Source organism: Bos taurus, chromosome 9, assembly GCF_002263795.3.
Source record: "Bos taurus isolate L1 Dominette 01449 registration number 42190680 breed Hereford chromosome 9, ARS-UCD2.0, whole genome shotgun sequence".
Lineage (NCBI taxonomy): Eukaryota > Metazoa > Chordata > Mammalia > Artiodactyla > Bovidae > Bos > Bos taurus.
The window spans coordinates 88,150,406-88,168,540 of NC_037336.1; the positions used below are offsets into that span (position 1 = coordinate 88,150,406).

At 45.2% G+C, this 18,135-nt stretch overlaps 1 protein-coding gene across 2 annotated transcripts in view; it reads left to right on the forward strand.

The window, feature by feature from the left end:
• The window catches only part of MTHFD1L (methylenetetrahydrofolate dehydrogenase (NADP+ dependent) 1 like), a 181,879-nt gene extending 171,979 nt beyond the window's left edge, over positions 1–9,900 (forward strand). For both annotated transcript variants that reach the window (NM_001076018.2, XM_024996727.2), the window contains 2 exon segments: positions 2,385–2,505; positions 9,533–9,900. In NM_001076018.2, coding sequence (NP_001069486.1) covers positions 2,385–2,474 — 90 coding nt within the window. In that variant the 3' untranslated portion in view covers positions 2,475–2,505; positions 9,533–9,900.
• Positions 9,901–18,135: the final 8,235 nt, after the last annotated feature.

An 18,135-nucleotide genomic window follows, 5' to 3' on the forward strand; every position in this document is an offset into this window, starting at 1 on the left:
GCTTTAACGTGCGGGAAGTCCCCACCTACAAGCAGGTTGTGTGCCAGAAATTGTTTGTAGTTCACTGCTTGAAACCCAGAGCACATCTTCCTGGACACAGGCTATCAGTGGTGGCTCAGAAGCCTCTTTAGCCCATAATAAACTGAAGAGTAGTCCTGTGCAGTCCTGAGCTGGCCACTATATCGCGGTGTTTTACATCTGGCCGTGTAGACCCCTGTCATTCAGACTCACACAGTCCCAGAGGTTATGAGACCACAGGTGCGCAGGTTTCCTCCCTGACCTGCAGCTCATGCCAGGAAGAACTAACAGCCTTTTATCAAGGCTGAAAGGGCTTTCCTCACTGCTGCTCCTCAGCCCCTTCCCCTCGAGCTCCCTGTCCCAGGGCTAGAGGGAACGGTGGGAGAGACATCCTAGGCCACACTGACTAAGCCAGGGCTACTCCGATGGTCACATGCACACGAATCTCCTGGAGATGAGCCGAAATGGCAGGTTCTGATTCAGCTGGCCGAGGGTGGGCCCTGAGAGACTGAATTTCCCACAAGGTCCTGGGTGATAGCGATGCTACTGGTCTACAGTCCCCCCAAGTTTGAGTAACAAGAACCTGTCAGCATCGTAGGAGGGAAGAGTGAGTGGCGGATAGGGAATCCTGCCACTGCAGAAAGGACCTTAAGAGTGAGAGACCTGAGATCTGAGACAGAGGCTTTATCTGGGTTCCTTTTGTGTTGAGAACTTTTGGCCAGGTGGGGAAGAAGTGGGTAATGCTAAAGTCGATAGGGAGCACTCTCCAGGAGCCTCACTCTCTGGCTCCTGGATGCGTGTTTAGTGTGTGAGAATCACCAGAGGGAACTGGGCGGCTTCCCCTGCTCACCAAGGGTCTCTGGTGCAGGTGGACAGAGAGTGCACGTTGCAAAACCGATCTGGACACAGTGCAGCAAAGCGGTGAGGAGCACGGGCCTGGCTTTAATTCTGTCTCCACCACTGATGTGTCCTTGAGCACATCCTTTGTGCCTAAGTATCCTGAATTCAGGCTTCCCAGGTGGTACTAGTGGTAAAAAATCTGCCTGCCACTGCAGGAGACATAAGAGACGTGGGTTCGATCCCTGGATCAGGAAGATCCCCAGGAGGAGGAAACAGCAACCTACTCCAGTATTCTTGCCTGGAGAATCCCATGGACACAGCAGCTTAGCAGGTTACGGTCCATGGGGTCACAAAGAGTCAGACAGAACTAAACAACTTAGCATGCACACATCTCTGTCTTCATCAGTAAAGTGAGGTTAAAATTAGTGCCTACTTCTAACGGTAATGGGGAACTTAAGTTATCCACATAAGACTATGAAGTGCCCATACGGTGGTGGTAGTGGTGTTTAAATGAGTAATTTGAGATTACAGGCATGGGATTCAATTTCTCATTTTACTGTTTATTACTTGTGTGGTGGTGGGTTAGTCGCTAAGTCATGTCCACCTCTTGCGACCCCATGGACTAGCCCGCCAGGCTCCTCTGTCCATGGAATTTTCCAGGCAGTAATACCGGAGTGGGTTGCCATTTCCTTCTCCAGGGGATCTTCCTGAACCAGGGATCAAACCTGGGTCCCCTGCATGGCCGGCAGATTCTTTATCAACTGAGCTGCCAGGGAAGCCTCTATTACCTTTGCAGCCTTGGGCAAATGACTTCACACCTCTGACCTTCCATCATGTTCCTTGTAACATGGAAATTATAAAAGTACCTACTTCATAGGGTTTGGGGAATGATGGAAAAAAGTAAAGGGAATTTACTTTTACATTGGAAATTCCCCTTTGGTCCAGTGGTTAGGACTCCACACATGTACTGCAGCAGGCACAGATTCTCTCCCTGGTTGGACAGCTAAGTGCAGCCAAAAAGAAAAAAAAAAAAGTAATAAGAAAAAAGTAATGTTTGTACAAAGCCTGGCACATAGTAAGTTCTCAATAAACAACAGTTCTAGCTGGTAAAGTAGACCAGCTGGAGAACAGGAGTTTTCAAACCATGCTCCAAGAGCACTTTTACCAAAATGTGTCTTAGGGGTAGTCAGCAGCCCGTCACTGGACCCATCCACACCCACTGTCCCCTTCAGCCAGAGGGGCTCATCTTTGTTGGGCTTCGTCATCAAGATTTGACTTAGAAAAAAAGGTTCACAGGTCACTATTTGGGAGTTATGGTGTCTTGCGGGACCATGGGGGGATTTCCTTTCCTTGAACAAAGATTGAAATAGCAGATGGTGGATATAAAATGATACGTGTATATATAACCCAAAGTTACATGGGGCTGAACTGAATTATAGAGTTAATTTATGTCGTTGGATGGACATTGTCCGGAGTGATCACACTGCAACATGGCTAATGATGTAATCTCTTGTTCTCTCCCCTAGATGAGCACCATGCCAGGACTGCCAACTCGGCCCTGCTTCTACGACATAGATCTTGATACAGAAACAGAGCAGGTTAAAGGCTTGTTCTGAGTGAGCGAGATTTTCACAGGACCCGATTCAGGTAGGCTCTTGGGCTTTTTCCTTTTTCTTTCTTTCTTTGTTTTTTGTTTTTTTTTTTTTGCCCCTAGTTCAGATCTCTTTTTGTTTTATTTTTCTTATATTTCCTATGCAAATGGTCTGATATGTAATTTCCTCACTTGGTTACTGTGAACCCATTCCTAGCTACAGTCATGACCAGGGTCACTCCTGGGTATGGATATGTTTTTAGATGGGCAGCTCCTTGGTTTGCCTGGATTCGATTCCAATGAACGTCAATCATGCCATCTCTGAGTATAGATTTAAGACGTCTCTTGCCCTGACAAAGGAGTCCTGTAAACTCATTACTCTTTTTCTAGAATTAGAACTAATATCTTCTGTCATCAACTCCACCAACTGTACCTTATACCACACATCTCTTAGTCCAGAGTTAGAAACATGTGATCAAGGACTCCGGTGTGTTTCTTTCCTGGGGTTGCCATAACAGTGTCACAACTGGGCGACTCAAACAACAGATGTTTATGCTCCCACAATTCTGGAGATGAGAAGTCCAAAGTCAAGGTGTCATCCAAAGGCCGTGCATTCAGATTCTGGCAGAACCCTTGCTGGCCTCTTCCTAGCTTCTGGTGGTGGCCATCCATCCTTGTCATCCCTCTGTGTCCTCCTTGTCTTTTCCCTAAAAGACACCAGGCACATTGAATGGCAACCCACCCTAACTTGATTTTATCTGCTAAGACCCTATTTCCAGTTAAAGTCACTGTCATAGGTACTAGGTCAGGACCTCAGTGTACTTTTGCAGGATACAGTGTAACTCATGGCACTGTCACACAGCAGGTGGTTGGGCTCTTATAACACTGGAAGGATTCAGAGATGGGACAGATCTTCTAACTCCAAGGGTCCTGTGAGTCACAGGAAAGGACAGGGCAGCAGAAATGAGAGCCCTTGATGACTCACCAGCCACACACTGTGGAGGGTTGGGCTTGCCTTGGAGCTGGCTGAGGCAGCCCAGGGCAGGAGGGAGTGCGGGGCTTTGGTTTCATTCACGTCTGCCCCTCTGTCCTACGATCATACCTGCTGACTTCTGCCCTGGCTTCCCACCGTGAAGAACACCCTCCTAATTCTCCTCCCTGGAAAACTCTCCATCAGAAGTTGAGAGACCTGGAGCTGCTCTTCCCCACCCATGTATCAAACACATCCTCAGCGTATTCTCAAGATGCTTTCCTTCCCCGCAAACACCCCATTCCTTCTCCCACTCCCTCCAGTTCCTGGTCCTTAGCCCAGTACCCTTCCCTCTTGCCAGCATATTCTGAGCCTTCCGGATGAGCTTGTTTGACCTGAAGACGCTTCTTTCCAGCTGTCCCTGAGTTATGCCCTAAGCCAGTCACACAGGACTCAACTTCTGTTTGTTTCACCTGTTGTATAGTCTCTTAGTCGAGTCCGACTCTTTTGGGATCCCATGGACTGTAGCCCGCCAGGCTCCTCTGTCCATGGGATTCTCTGAGCAAGAATACTGGAGTGGGAAGCCATTCCCTTCTCCACGGGATCTTCCTGACCCAAGGACTGAACCTGTGTCTCCTGCTTAGCAGTGGATTCTTTACCACTGGGCCACATGAGAAGCCTCGTTGTTTCACTGCCAGTAGTCAACACGGGGAATTTGTTTGTTTTTGTTTTTTGTTAAGTCTCTGCTACTGTTACACTGAAGACTTAGGCTAGGATGAGCAAGGTAAAAGACAAATTAATACGAAGTTTGGGATTTGGGTTGTGTGTGTGGCGTTCAGGGTTGTCCATGTGTGTTTTTTGCTGAGGAGTGAGAGCTGTATTTAGTTTTAACCATAACCGCCCTTCATATCCTTGTCATTACTGATGAAGAAAACTGCAGAAAATGACTAAGGGAGGCTGATTTAACAGAGAAGCCCATAAACTTGAGCTTTGATAACGACAGTTCTTTTGGTCTTTTGATACAATGGTGCATGTGTATGTGTGTGAAGGCCTGGGGTTTCCCAGCCAGGCCTTGGGGAACATCACAGTATCATTTCTCTCAAACTTTGTGTTGACCCTGTCCAGACTAATCTCTCCTGTCATGTCAACCCATCAAACCATATTTCTGCCACTTAATTGTTTTTCCCCAGAACAAGAATGTGCAGTCCTTTTCTCTCTCTGGGACAGTTCTTTTTCAGTCTCTTGGTCCATTTTTATTTGTTCTCCACATAGGTCATGTAAACCTAATTATTCCTTAATTATTGCAGTTAAGACTCAGGTAGTGCCAGACAGCACGTGCTCAGCTTCCCTTGCACCTGCACTGAAGCCCTGGTGTCCTCGTTCCCTTGACAGGTGTCCCTGTGGACTTTAAGTAAGGACTGAGCAGAGGTTTGGGGTCAGGACACTGGCCTGTGGGGATTCCCTCCAATGGGCCAGGCATTGTGTTAAGTACCCCTTGCAGGCAGGTGTTGTCCCGAGAACTTAGATCCTTCCTGTGGTCACTGAGTGGGGAAGCTGAGGGATGACCCTGATTCACCAGACGGCAGGGGAATCGTATTGCCTTTCCACTCTCAGCCCTACCTCTTGCTCCACAGCTGTATCAGGAATTGCTTCACCATCCCAGGTCACGAGTCACGCTGGCCCCAACACCATGCGATGGGTAGTAGTGTTAGGTCAGAGTTACGGAAACTCTGGCTCAGAAACATCAGCCACTTGCTCGGGTCGCACAGCTGCTGCTGCTGCTGCTGCTGCTGCTAAGTCACTTCAGTCGTGTCCGACTCTGTGCGACCCCATAGACTGCAGCCCCCCAGGCTCTGCTGTCCCTGGGATTCTCCAGGCAAGAACACTAGAGCGGGTTGCCATTTCCTTCTCCGATTCATGAAAGTGAAAAGTAAAAGTGAAGTCGCTCAGTCGTGTCTGACTTTTAGTGACCCCATGGACTGCAGCCTACCAGGCTCCTCCGTCCATGGGGTTTTCTAGGCAAGAGACCAGAGTGGGGTACCATTGCCTTCTCCGATCGCTCTTCTTACTCTTTGCAAAATGTGTTGCAGACGTGACATGTCCCATATGGAATAAGCTTCTCCTTTCTTCCCTTCCACTTCCTCTCCTTCCCTGTTCATCTCACCTTCCAGGAAAAGGTGAGACTTCCTACAATCGAGAGGTGTCAAGAAACCACCACAATTTGAGTTCTTGATTCTTCTTTCCAAACTTTCCCTGTCATGCTTTTGCCATTGTCAGAATAAGGGCATGATTCATTCTTTTGGATGTTACCAAATGGAACTAATTAAAATAAGTTGTTTATCCCAGTGAAACTGATCCTGTGACGTTACTGGTCAGTCTTTTGTTAGAAGATGACTGACTTTGAGGGTTTCACTCCCCACCTCCTTTGGATTTCTTGTTTTGAATCTTTATCATATTTCTGAGTCTTGGCAGGATTCAAATGAATTCAAGAAAGCAGATTTCCTAAAGGATTCAGACACTCCCTTACCTCATTCTGATGTGTAAAGTTATGATTAGTATGGAATCAAATTGACTCTGGGCCTGCCATTATTGTTTTTCTTGAATTGCACATGCAGAAAGGAGTATAATATTAATACCAGTTCATTTTCTTCCCCAAACTCTCTTTGGAGCAGAAAGTTTCAGTGATGTTTAATAATCATAAATTAATCTTGATTGGCTGCTGCCTGCAAGCTTTCTGTGGACAGAGTCTCTTATCCCCAGACTGTAAGCCATAGAGTTTCGGGGTTTCTTAGGGTTGCTCCTGAACTCTATGATTTTAATCCTGAAACTGTCTTTTCAAGAAGCAACTCAAAAATTGTTCCTCATCATTGTGTTTCAAGAAAAAGGTCTTCAGTTCCTCACGTGAAGCCATCCTTGGAGTAGAGTGAGCCCCTGTTTTTCACTCCTAGGCAGGAGCCAAAATAGGCTGGAAGCCCAAGCTACTTAAATAAAAGATTGTGATAATTAAATCTAAGGTGACATCTGTAACATCTCTGAAAGATGGTGATAATTAACTCTCCCCTGTCTAACTGAAAGGGAATGTTTTGAAGCTTGACAGCTGTGAGATTCTTAATTAATTCGCTTTTAAAGGAAACTTTTCCAGGGGAACAGGGGGTCTAATAATCTTTTTTTTTTTTTTAATAAGGCATGGAAAATAGTATTTCTGAAAACTCTGGAAACATGATTTTTCTAATAACTTTAAATCTATATGTGGCTAATATATAAGAAATTCCTGGTCAATGAAAAAAGAAAAGTTTCAGTTATGACATTAGTTATAATTGACTACTTGATTTATAAAGGTTAGAACTTGTAAAGTAGAGGAAAAGTTTTAACTAAATGCTATGAACCTGAAATCCTCTCCATTTCACTGAAGCCATTTTTTAATCAGACATTCAGACTGGTTAATAAGCACCCAGTGACTGTTAGACACCCTAACTAATAAGAGATGCAGAGTTGCTGCTCCTGCTGCTAAGTCGCTTCAATCATGTCTGACTCTGTTGCGACCCCAGAGACGGCAGCCCACCAGGCTCCCCCGTCCCTGGGATTCTCCAGGCAAGAACACTGGAATGGGTTGCCATTTCCTTCTCCAATGCATGAAAGTGAAAAATCAAAGTGAAGTCTCTCAGTCCTGTCCGACTCCTAGCGACCCCATGGACTGTAGCCCACCAGGCTCCTCCATCCATGGGATTTTCCAGGCAAGAGTACTGGAGTGGGGTGCCACTGATGCAGAGTTAATTCTCCCAATTCAAAAGCAAATCTCAAACAAATCATGATGCAAAAGATTCTAAATTAGTCACCTTTCAGCTTTTAAAAATTGTCAAAATACGTCAGCATCAACTTTACAAATACTATTGAGGCTGAATTTTCATTTTTATTTTAAAGTCGCATTGGTAGCATATTTAACTTTAACCTCTGTTATTCAACAATGGGAACCAATAAAAGATGGTTTTCAGCAAAGAAAAGCCAAGAGCCAAGTGTTATTACCAGTAATTGATATAAGGGTGTGTGTTGTGTGTGCTTAGCACTTGATCATGTCTGACTCTTTGCAACCCCATGGACTGTAGCCCTCCAGGCTCCTCTGTCCATGGGGATTCTCTAGGCAAGAATGCTGGAGTGAATTGCCATTCCCTCCTCCAGGGGATCTTCCCAAACTCAGGGATCGAACCCAGGTCTCCCACATTGCAGGCGGATTCTTTACCGTCTGAAATTTTCTTAGCTAAATAAAGAAGGGAGAACAACTCCTTTCCTCTATGAAATTGTGTGTGCGCGTCCGCATGCGTCTTTTATCCCCAAGACTGCTGTAGCAGATACTTGGTGGTTTAAAATACCAGAAACATATCCTTTTGTGGTTCTAGAGGCTAGAAGTCTGAAATCAGTATTAGTAGGCTGAAATCTGGAGCTTCCTGGTTGACACAAGTCATAACCCGCCTGCCAATGCAAGAGATGTAAGAGACGATGATTCCATCCCTGGGTCAGGAAGTTCCCCTGGAGAAAGAAATGGCAACCCACGCCAGCATTCTTGTCTAGGAAATTCCACGGACGGAGGAGCCTGGCGGGCTACAGTCCATAGGGTTGCACAGAATCAGACACGACTGAAGCGACTTAGCACACACTCACAGGCCGAAATCAAGGTGCCAACAAGGCCACGCTCCATCCAGCAGAGGCGCTGGGAAAGAATCCCTTTCTTGCCTCCTGCATATTCCTGCGCCTGCCAGCAGTCTGTGTCTCGTGGCCATGTCACTCCAAGTTCTATTTTCCAAAGGATGTCTTGTTAAATAAACTTCTAAAATTGTTTTTTCCCCACTGAATAAACACCAGACAACTGATTCATTCGCACCTTCACTCTTGCATTTCTGGGTTTTTTTAATGCATAATCAGACTTTCTATACCCACCCTTTGAGTTTTCTGAAAATATGGAACCACAGAGTCTAAGCCCCTTTAAATACTAAGTCATTGTGTAGAGGTCACGTGGTTAATCCAAGGGTCTTCCTCCAAGCCCACCCTCATCCCCGCCACCCCCACAGCACAGTATCCCTCTTCCCTCCCCAGGAGTCACTGTGCCTCCCGTCTGGGGTCACCAGAGCCATCGATGTGAGGCTGGCATGGCCCTGAGTGGAGAGGCAAGGTTTGCACCAGGGAAACTTCCCTTCCTAACATCAAAAATATTTTTATTTTGATAATGTTTATTATGCTTGCATTCCTCCTGTTTTCTGTTTACTTCCCTGACTTGAATCAGGCGTTAGAGGAGTATTTGGAGTTCCTCGTCCCCTGCCTTCATCACGGTCTTCTGTTCTGAAGCTAGTCAAGCATCCTTTCTGGCTCCAGACCCTGCACTCAGCCGTGGGAGGCCGGCTCGCTGTATTCCAGCCGAGTTTGAACTCTTGGCCCAGTAGATAAATTCCTCCATGTATAAATTCAGATCAAAGGCCAAGTGCTTATATTTACATTTCTCCTGGTGAACACTTTTTTTTTTTTAAACTTAGGTGTTTTGTTTGTTCTTTTTAAAATGTGGTTTGATCACTTCTTTTCCTGAAAGACTGCAGGATTTACAGTGGCAGAGAGTCTTAGCATCCTTTGTGAGAAAACAGCAAAGCTTTAACAGTAGTAAGAAATTCCAGATCCACTCACTTCCATTCTTGTCCTAGAGGAATTTTTCAGACTGTGCTTTCTGAGCCTATGATAAAAGCGAAACTGAAATCCAAGGCAACAGGCTTCCTAATCTAAAATCCTGGGATGTTCCCATTCAACAAGATCCTAGAAACTTGTAGATCCCAAATTTAGAAGTCAGAGGATTTCAGCCATGGCCCCCAAGCAAAATCTCTTTGGAAATTCAGAACTGCAACCTGCCATGTTCATGCTGGCTCGATCCTAAGTGATGCAGAATCGGATTCTCCACTGCTCCTAAGTAAAAAGACTCCAAGTGATCCCAGCCTTGTCTTATGAATAGAATCACTTATCTGCTCTCAAATTTTCTTGGATTCTTCAGCTTTAGAGCTATAACATATGAACAGTTTGACACCAGAGGAAAAGGCCATTCTTAAACCACTGAAATTTTTTTTTTTTCTGTCTTTCAGGCTCCACAAATGCAAACTATTCCTTGCCTTTTTGCTGCAGTTGGAGAAGAAAGTGAATTTGAAATATGCTGTTACGCAATGCTGGGGAAATGGTGAAATAGGCCAAAGATTTATTCTTCGTTCAAGACAGATTCTGTTTGCAACAGAGTCTAGCATTCAGGAAAAGGACCTCCCCCAAGTCTTGAAAGAAGCTAATTTATTTTCTATTTCTGTAGAGTTTACATGATTTCCCACTGCTTACACTTTAGAACGTTTATTTTATGGGGGCTGAGGGATTAAAAGAGTGTGAATGAACAGGTAACATTTTCCATGATGGAGTTTTCTATTTGGTCTTTGAACTGAAAATAAACATGTATGTAGAAAACCAACCAGCATGTTTTCAGCGCCGGATAAAACTCCCTGCTCTCTAGAGGTAGCTATTCATGGTGGGGTTGTTACCTGACACCGATTTCCTGGAAAATTGTCAATGCAACCAGAGCTTTATAAACATACCAAGGGGAAAATAACAGACAGAGAAATATCAGGTCAGTTATGAAATCTTCTGACCGCTGGCAGGTCAGATAGCCTTTGGAACAAAGTGCATTTTATATCCAGAATGACTTTGAGTGTCGGTGAAGTTTGCATCACTTACCTAAAAACTAATGGGTTTATGCTAGTTTCTTCCACCGTTGAGTGAATCTCAATGGCTGTTAAGCTCCCGAAGGCCTATAGGGCAAGCAAAGTGATTCTTTAAGGTTGGGTTGGCAAATGTTTTTCCATTTGTCCCATCCTTAAATTGGGCTAAAGAATGTTCTATGGCCTGTTTCTCCCCTCCCGGGAGTTCCTGACCCTTTCCTGTTTCCATTTTTTTTCCTACAATAATATAAAATTATATAAAAGTTAAGACAAAACCAAGGATTCAGGAATAAACAAGCAGTGATTGTCCTCTAAGCAGTATAAGTAAAACAGTAACCATAAATATCTTAAATGTCCCCCGGCACATCCTGCAAAAGTCTTTGTGCCATCAGATCCTGTACGTCCTTGCACTGTACCCTCAGTGACCCTGCTTGTTAGCTGCTCTGCCCATGGTGTATCTTGATGTGCAGTTTGATTTGTTCCAAAACACTGTTGAATAACTAAAAAGCCTCCCCATGCAAAGACTGCCCCGAGAATAATTTTGCTTCATGTTTCTAAAGTGTCACAGTCCCATTGTCATTCTCCCCACCCACCTCTCTGTCCCCGTTGTTTATCTGAGTGCTTCTCCAGATAGCCAATGAACTGCTATCTCCAGTATATAAACCTATTTCAAGATGATGAGGGTTCACAGTCAGCTCGTTCTCTGTATGAACGTGCCCAGTGAACAGCCTTTCTTTCAAAGTGAAGCCTTTCTTTCTTTTTCTTTTTTTGAGGTTTATTTATTTATTTTTGGTTATGCTGAGTCTTCGATGCTGCTCACGGGCTTTCTGTGGTGGTGGCAAGCGGGGGCTGCTCTTCGAGGCTGCTCTCCATGGTGGTGCTCGGGCTTCTCGTTGTCGTGGCTTCTCCTGTTGCAGAGCTGAGGCTCTAGGGCGCGCAGGCCTCAGTAGCTGTGGTGCACGGGCTTAGCTGCTCCACATCAGGTGGGATCTTCCCCGACCAGGGATCGAACTCACGTCCCCTGCAATTGGCAGGTGGCTTCTCAACCACTTGGCCTACCAGGGAAGCCCCTTTTGAAGTGATTTTTAAACAGTTCCCTTCTGTTGCTTCTTTCCTCTGCCATTTAAAGTTGCTTTTTCTGTTTTTGAAAATGTTTTTGAAAAAAAATAATCTTGCAAACCTATATTCCAAGGACTTTAGTCCCGAGACTTCTTTCCTTACCTGCTTTCACTAGGCAAGTCACCAATTCATTAAAAAATAAAAAGGAGGGGGACAAAAGCATCCTGAGCACAGATATGGGAGAGCTTCACTCCCACTAAAGGATGGGTACTCCAGGTGTTGCTGGGAACACTGCAGTTCTCCCCTCATATGGGCTTGTTTTAACTCCTCAAGATGTCATAACTCATGTCCCGATGGATTGTTTTCTTTCGTGCACTAACCCTACTAGGATACACTCCTGCTGAGTGATAAGCAGTCTCCACTGAGAAGAAAGGTCTTTGGCAGGTTAATTAATGGGCTTCTCATCTCATGGTGACTCAAGGCATTCACGGGCGGGAGAAGATGTTATTTTAGAAAAGAGCTAGTTGCCTACCAGCTTTTCTGAGGCCCAGGCATGATAGAAAATTAAAAAATCACATGACTTTTGGCATGGTGGCATTTAGAAACCTTTGCAAGAAGGGTAGACCCTGATTTCTCTCTGCCTCTGTAACTGAAATCTAAGAAACTGTTAACAGGCCAGAAATGTGAGAGCCCTGGTGACCCACCGTGGTGCACAGACATGTGGCCTTGCTCCCTCTCTGCTCAGCATCCTGAAGTAACACCTGCAAAGATTAAGACCCGACCAGAAGGATCCTCTGAAAGCTGACAGAGGAACACACTATAGAGATTAACAAAAAGCAGGGGAGAGGTAACTGGGAACTCAGAAATGTAGCAGCAAGGTAATTAGCCAGCCCGTTCATTTAGTCATTGCAGGCTTTTCTTTGCCATCTGAGCCACCTGGGAAGCCCCTAGGAAAGGCCACATCCGCATATTTGCATGTTACTTTTGTGGCTCAGATGGTAAAGAATCTGCCTGCAACGCAGGAGGCCCAGGTTCAATCCCTGCGTCAGGAAGATCCCCTGGAGATGGGAATGGCAACCCACTCCAGTATTCTTGCCTAGAGAATGCCATGGACAGAGGAGCCTGGCAGGCTACCGTCACAAAGAGTTGGACATGACTGAGTGACTTAACACTTTAACTTTTGTATAAACGTATATGTACAAGGGAGTAAAAAGTAAGCACAAACCTATAATCCACATTTACCGACAAAGTCAAGCATTGTTGTGGGATAATTTATCAGTAATCAGATCTTCATGATTGCTTGAAATCTAGCATAGCCATGGATAGAGAGTCAAAAAAGCTCAGTGGGCGTGTGAAGGCACTTCAGTCGTCTCCAACTCTTTGCAACCCTATGGACTGCAGCCCACCAGGCTTCTCCGTCCATGAGATTCTCCAGGCAAGAATACTGGAGTGGTTGCTACGCCATCCTCAGGGCATCAAACCCACGTCTCTTACATTCCTGCATTAGCAAGCAGGCTCTTTACCACTAGTACCACCTGGGAAGCCCAAAAAAGCCCTGATAGCTACACTTGAAACAAAGGAGAGTGCTGAGGTTCAGGAGTCTGTGAACTTGGATGGGGAAAACATGCATGTTTGTTTGTATTCACTAACCTCTAACTGTACTGTAGCATTTCCTTTGATTGTGAATGTCGGCAGCAAACCACAGCGGTGTTCACAGTCCTTGTGACTGTCTCAGTAGAAATCACTAATGTTCTACTATTACAGTTTCTGCAGATACTCACAGTAGCATTTAGACCCATCACAGCAGCACATCATGAACATGACTGTGATTACTCATGCCACTATCCTGTTATTTCATGTGTGAAGAGTTACATATATTGCTGTAATCAAATTTGATTACCTTTTCAATATTTTAATAATTGCATTTCTGTTGTTGGTCTGCATTCTAATCATGTGGCGTTTAAACATATTCTGAGACAAGATACACAGACGTCATCTGACTGTTTAAGGGATCCATGGCACCAAAAAGCTGATGACTCCCGGAGACCAGATGAAATTCTGGGGCCTGCTCTGCTGCTCTAGGATGTGACTACGTCTGCATCTGTGCTCCGGGCCGTTCCTAAGGGTCCTTGCTCCAAGGCTCCTGATCTGCTTCTGAGATTCTTGTTCAGGGAGTAGCCCAGCAGCACCTGTCACTGGATCCCTCCCCAGTCTAACTCGGATGAGACCCACAGAGCTCTGGAAACTGTAGAGTGCTGTGTCAGTGTACAGCCTGCTTAGCAGCCCCACCCCCTGGGCCAGCTCCTGAGCGTCTACGCTTGCCCTTCTTTGGGATCAAACTCCCCTACGTGGCTTTAGATGCTGCTCCTGACCACCAAGGCTCCCCCTGACCTGGTCCTCCCACAGTGCACACGGCCTCAGCTTGTAGCCTAGTTCTGGGGACTAATGACTAAGTGAAAGTGAAAGTGAAATCGCTCAGTCGTGTCCGACTCTTTGCAACCCCATGGACTGTAGCCTACCAGGCTCCTCTGTCCATGGGGTTTTCCAGGCAATAGTACTGGCGTGGATTGCCATTTCAAGGTAGCCATTAATGCCACTTCCATGAAAGTACAGGTTTTTCTGTATGGTTTTCCTAAAACAGTGGTAATGATAAGTGGTGTTACTCAACTCATTGGTAAGTGACCAAACTTCATTCATGTAGCACCATTGTGCCCAGCATGATGCTTAACACCTGGAAGGTGCTAAGCAAGGACCCGTTGAGAGGATGAGCACACATTTCTTAGTCCGTCTCCTGGCCTGTGGCGGCCCCACCTGTGTGTTTTGCGTCCCCTGACAGCCCTCTCAATTCCCGATACCCCTTTAGAGCCAAGGAGTTAGTTTTGTTTTTTCGTGGCATCTCTCTCCTCCCTTCCTCAGTTGTGGCTTCTCTAGGTTTCTAAGCTCCCCCACATTTAATCCTTAAACCATCTCAGGAACCACAGATCTCTTGGGAAGATTCAGTGGACAATGAAGAAATATCTGAAGCTGATCAAATTCAGGATCTTTCGTCCCAGACTCATGTCTAATAATCCAGGATAGATTGATTGCCTACCCAGGCGAGGCCTCACACTAGACTCCTGGATTAACAAGGATGATCCAAGTGGGAGGGATGCCATCGAAATGGTGCCAGAAGCTATTAGAAGGATCCCAGAGGGAGGGGCCAACTATGGGGGATGGCTTTCCACCATCTGTCAAGGGGAGTTTATACTCATGCTTTTGAGTTTGTTTTTATAAAATCTCACTCAGTGGTAAGACTGCCTTTCTCTTTAGCACCCCAGGTCTGTATTTAAGCCTCCTGAAATGCTTTAAAAAAATACAAATGTAGAGATACATTGTCAATCACATTTCGTCCCAAGGTTAGGAGGAGATTCAACCCTTGCCTTCTCTGTTTTGGCAAGGCAGAACTCAGAGGAGAGCAATGTAATTGCCCAGACTGAGTTTGAGGTTAGAGTGTTTATGTAACAAATCCGCTAAACTTAAATATTTCTCGTGGTGTGGTCAGGGCCGCAAACCTTTGCCCGGGCTCACCACGGTGAATGTCATCTGTTTACTCAAGCCTGTGTGGGCATCTCTGTTTATGTGAAAGGACCCTGCTAGTTTAAAGCCAGTTAATATGTTCAATCATACATCATGTTGCTTACGTATTTCACAATAAGGATTGCAAAGACAATTTTTCAAAGCAATCAGACCGGTTAACATTTGTGTGTGTGCTGATGAGCTGACATATTGAATAAATGTTCGCTTGGCAAAGTCTTACAATTAAGGAATTTTTCTTCCCCAGATAATTACATGAGCCCTGACAGTGTTCCTCCAAGCCAGCCTCCTGATTACCTTCCCCCTTGATAGAGACAACATGTACCAGACAAACAGCTGAGACAGACACCCCGAAGGGACTGGAAAGGCTCTCCTGGGGGCAGAACTAGCCAACTGCATGAGAAGTGGTGCTTTCCAACTTCATCACGGAACCAGGAGCCAAAAGATGTTTCAGGGGCCAGGGGAAAAGATGCTGAAGGACGCCCTCACTCCTTCCAAGGCATTTTATACTGTGGCTTCATTACTGAGTTTGAGATGTGAATTCTCAGAATATCAGACATCCCCAAACTCAAATGTGAATACAGAAAGGCATTCCAAAGCCAAATGTGAATTATCTTTCAATTATTCATGCCACCTAGATTGCCATTAGAACAGATAATTGAACTAACTGTAAATATGTATAAACAGAAGTGACAGAAACAGAAACATCGACAACAAACTGCAGATGAACAGAAAAATCTACTCAAGTGCTAAATAATTAGGGAGGAGGGAAGCCAAGGGAGGTGGGAGGCCATAGTTGTGGAGTGATGAGTGATTTGGGACTCGACTGGAGAGAGCCAGCGAGATGGGAGCTGGCTTGAAGAAGAAGGTTGGGACTTGGCAGAGAAGAAGGGGGGAGTGGTGAGGGCTGAGGAGTTAACCTTGTGCAGGGAAAGACAAGTCTGTGCTGGGTTCTGGTTTCTGACAAACCTGAGCTCAGCAAGGCAAAAGTGACAGATGGAGCCCCAGCCAACAGGGAAAAAAGAAAGTATTCTGTGAGATGTTTGAGGTCCTCCTGGAACCTCTGGACTCAGCACATGGAAATAACATTCCATCTGCAGCATTCCACCCCAGGACTGGCCCCCTTCTCTGCAGAGAGAGCTGGGGGTAAAAATGCTCTTAAAACCAGTACTCTGCTGTAGCGAGTTGCAGTTGATTTGGCAGCCAGAATGTGTTACCTGGCAAATGGTTTGAGGCTCCCTATTTTTAAAAATTCAGAGGGTTCAGAAATACCCTGGTGATCCAGTGGGTAGGACTGTGCACTTTCATTGCTGAAGGTGTGGTTTCAATCCCTGGTCAGGGAATTATCATCCCGCAATCTGTGCAGCATCAAAACTAAATAGGGACTTCTGTGATGGTCCAGTGGTTAAGAGTCCGCCTTTCCGATGCAGGGAAGGCAGGTTCGATCTCTGGTCAAGGAACTAAGATCGAGTATCCAGCCAGGCAATTAAGGCCTCACCTCAGCCACTGAGCCCAGGCGCCTCAACTAGGGAGAAGCCCAGGCACGGCAAAGAAAAGTCCTACATGCCACAACTAAGATCTAATGCAGACAAATAAACAAAATATTTTTTAAACTAAATAATAATTTTTTTTAACTTATAGAAGGTGGCTTGTAGAATTGGTCAATCAAAATACTTAAAAATTCAAGGGATTCAAAGCAGCTAGAGAGAACATACAGGTTTTAAGGATAAAGAAATGTGATGCTGCCCCCTAAAAGGCCCCCATTCACTGCCATGAGGTGTCCCAGTGCACACACAGGAAGACAAACAAGAGAGAAACTGTCTTCACACCCTAATGAAGTCAGCAAACTGCCTGAGAAGGAAAGCTCAGAATTAGCTGGCGATATTGATCATTCCGAAAGGAGAAATCAAGCATGAAAAATTCTGTTCTAGCAGATTCTGAAACAGGAGCAGGGACCTGGGCAAATGTCCTTCTTCCATTGCTGGCAGGTCCCAGGTCCCAGGCTAAGCCAGGTCAACTGCCCCATGAGGACTGAGAGTGAAGGAGACCAGCCCCGTGTGGAGGGTAAGGAACAGTCTAGAAGAAGGGTAACAGCAACCTGGATAACAACAGGCACAGGAAATAAATGAGCAAAGGCCAGGTCTATCTAAGTGCCAGAGAGGCTGTCTCCAATGTGTGTAAGAAGACAGTAACTTTAGCATGGAGTTTGTCACTAGCTCACACGGCCACCAACCTCTCCACACCAGGGCTTTCCCCTCAATATCCCCAAAATGGGCAATTGTCCTAGTAGGCAAAGCTTTCTCTCTACCCTGTGGCCAGCACCCCCACACGGAGGTTGCAAGTGCAGGGGATCCTCATTGGTGCAAACCCACCGATTCCACGTGAACTCCAAATAGACATGACAGGTGCTGACACTGGCCCTAGACCTGAGTGATAGGATCAAAGCAGAGAAATTAATGGCAAAACTGGTGATATTTCTTCCCAGATATTCTTAGGAGAATCCTGTTTCAACTTCTGTATTCTTAAGAATTGTCTGAATCTCTTTACCTTGAGATGAATAGCATCTTTTATCGGATAATCAATTAAACTTCAGAAATGTTTTCCTGTGTTAAGTACTTACCTGTGCTCAATACCAGACCAGGCTCTAGACAAATGCAACCAGGATGGATAAGGACTTTACATAGCACAGGTAGGCAAGTCTGTGGCAGAAATGTCATGCACAACAAAAGGTTTCCTGATCATTATTACTGTTAGTATTGTTTCTATTTCTGCTGTCAAAAATCCAGAAGCAGCTAAACTTAAACCATCAGATCGATAAATGGACTGTAGCCCACCAGACTCCTCTGGTCATGGAATTCTCCAGGCGAAAATATTGAAATGAATTGCCATTCCCTCCTCCAGGAGATCTTCCCAACCTAGGGATCGAACCTGAGTCTCTTGCATTGCAGGCAGATTCTTTACCATCTGAGCCACCAGGAAAATCTCAAAATAGTAATTAGTAAGAGTTCATTGTGCACTTCAGAGCAGTTCACAAGCTGGGAACTTTCAAACCAACAGTGGAATGAAGATCAGAAGTATGTATTATACAGCACAGCTCATGAGGTGAACATTTGGAGGCTGTTTAATTTTTTACAATGATTGGTTATAGCATTGAAGTTTTTCCTAATGTTTCAGGGTTGGTTAAAAGCGATTATCTTATGTCAATTTTGGAAACTAGTTTTAAGTCTCACGTATGATTTTCAAAGGCATTTACGAGAAATGACCCAAACTAATGTCACTTGTGTTGCAGGAAAAGCTTACTTAGTTTCACTTACATGGCTTAACTGGTTTTATCTGCTCAGGGAACTTTTAAGTCT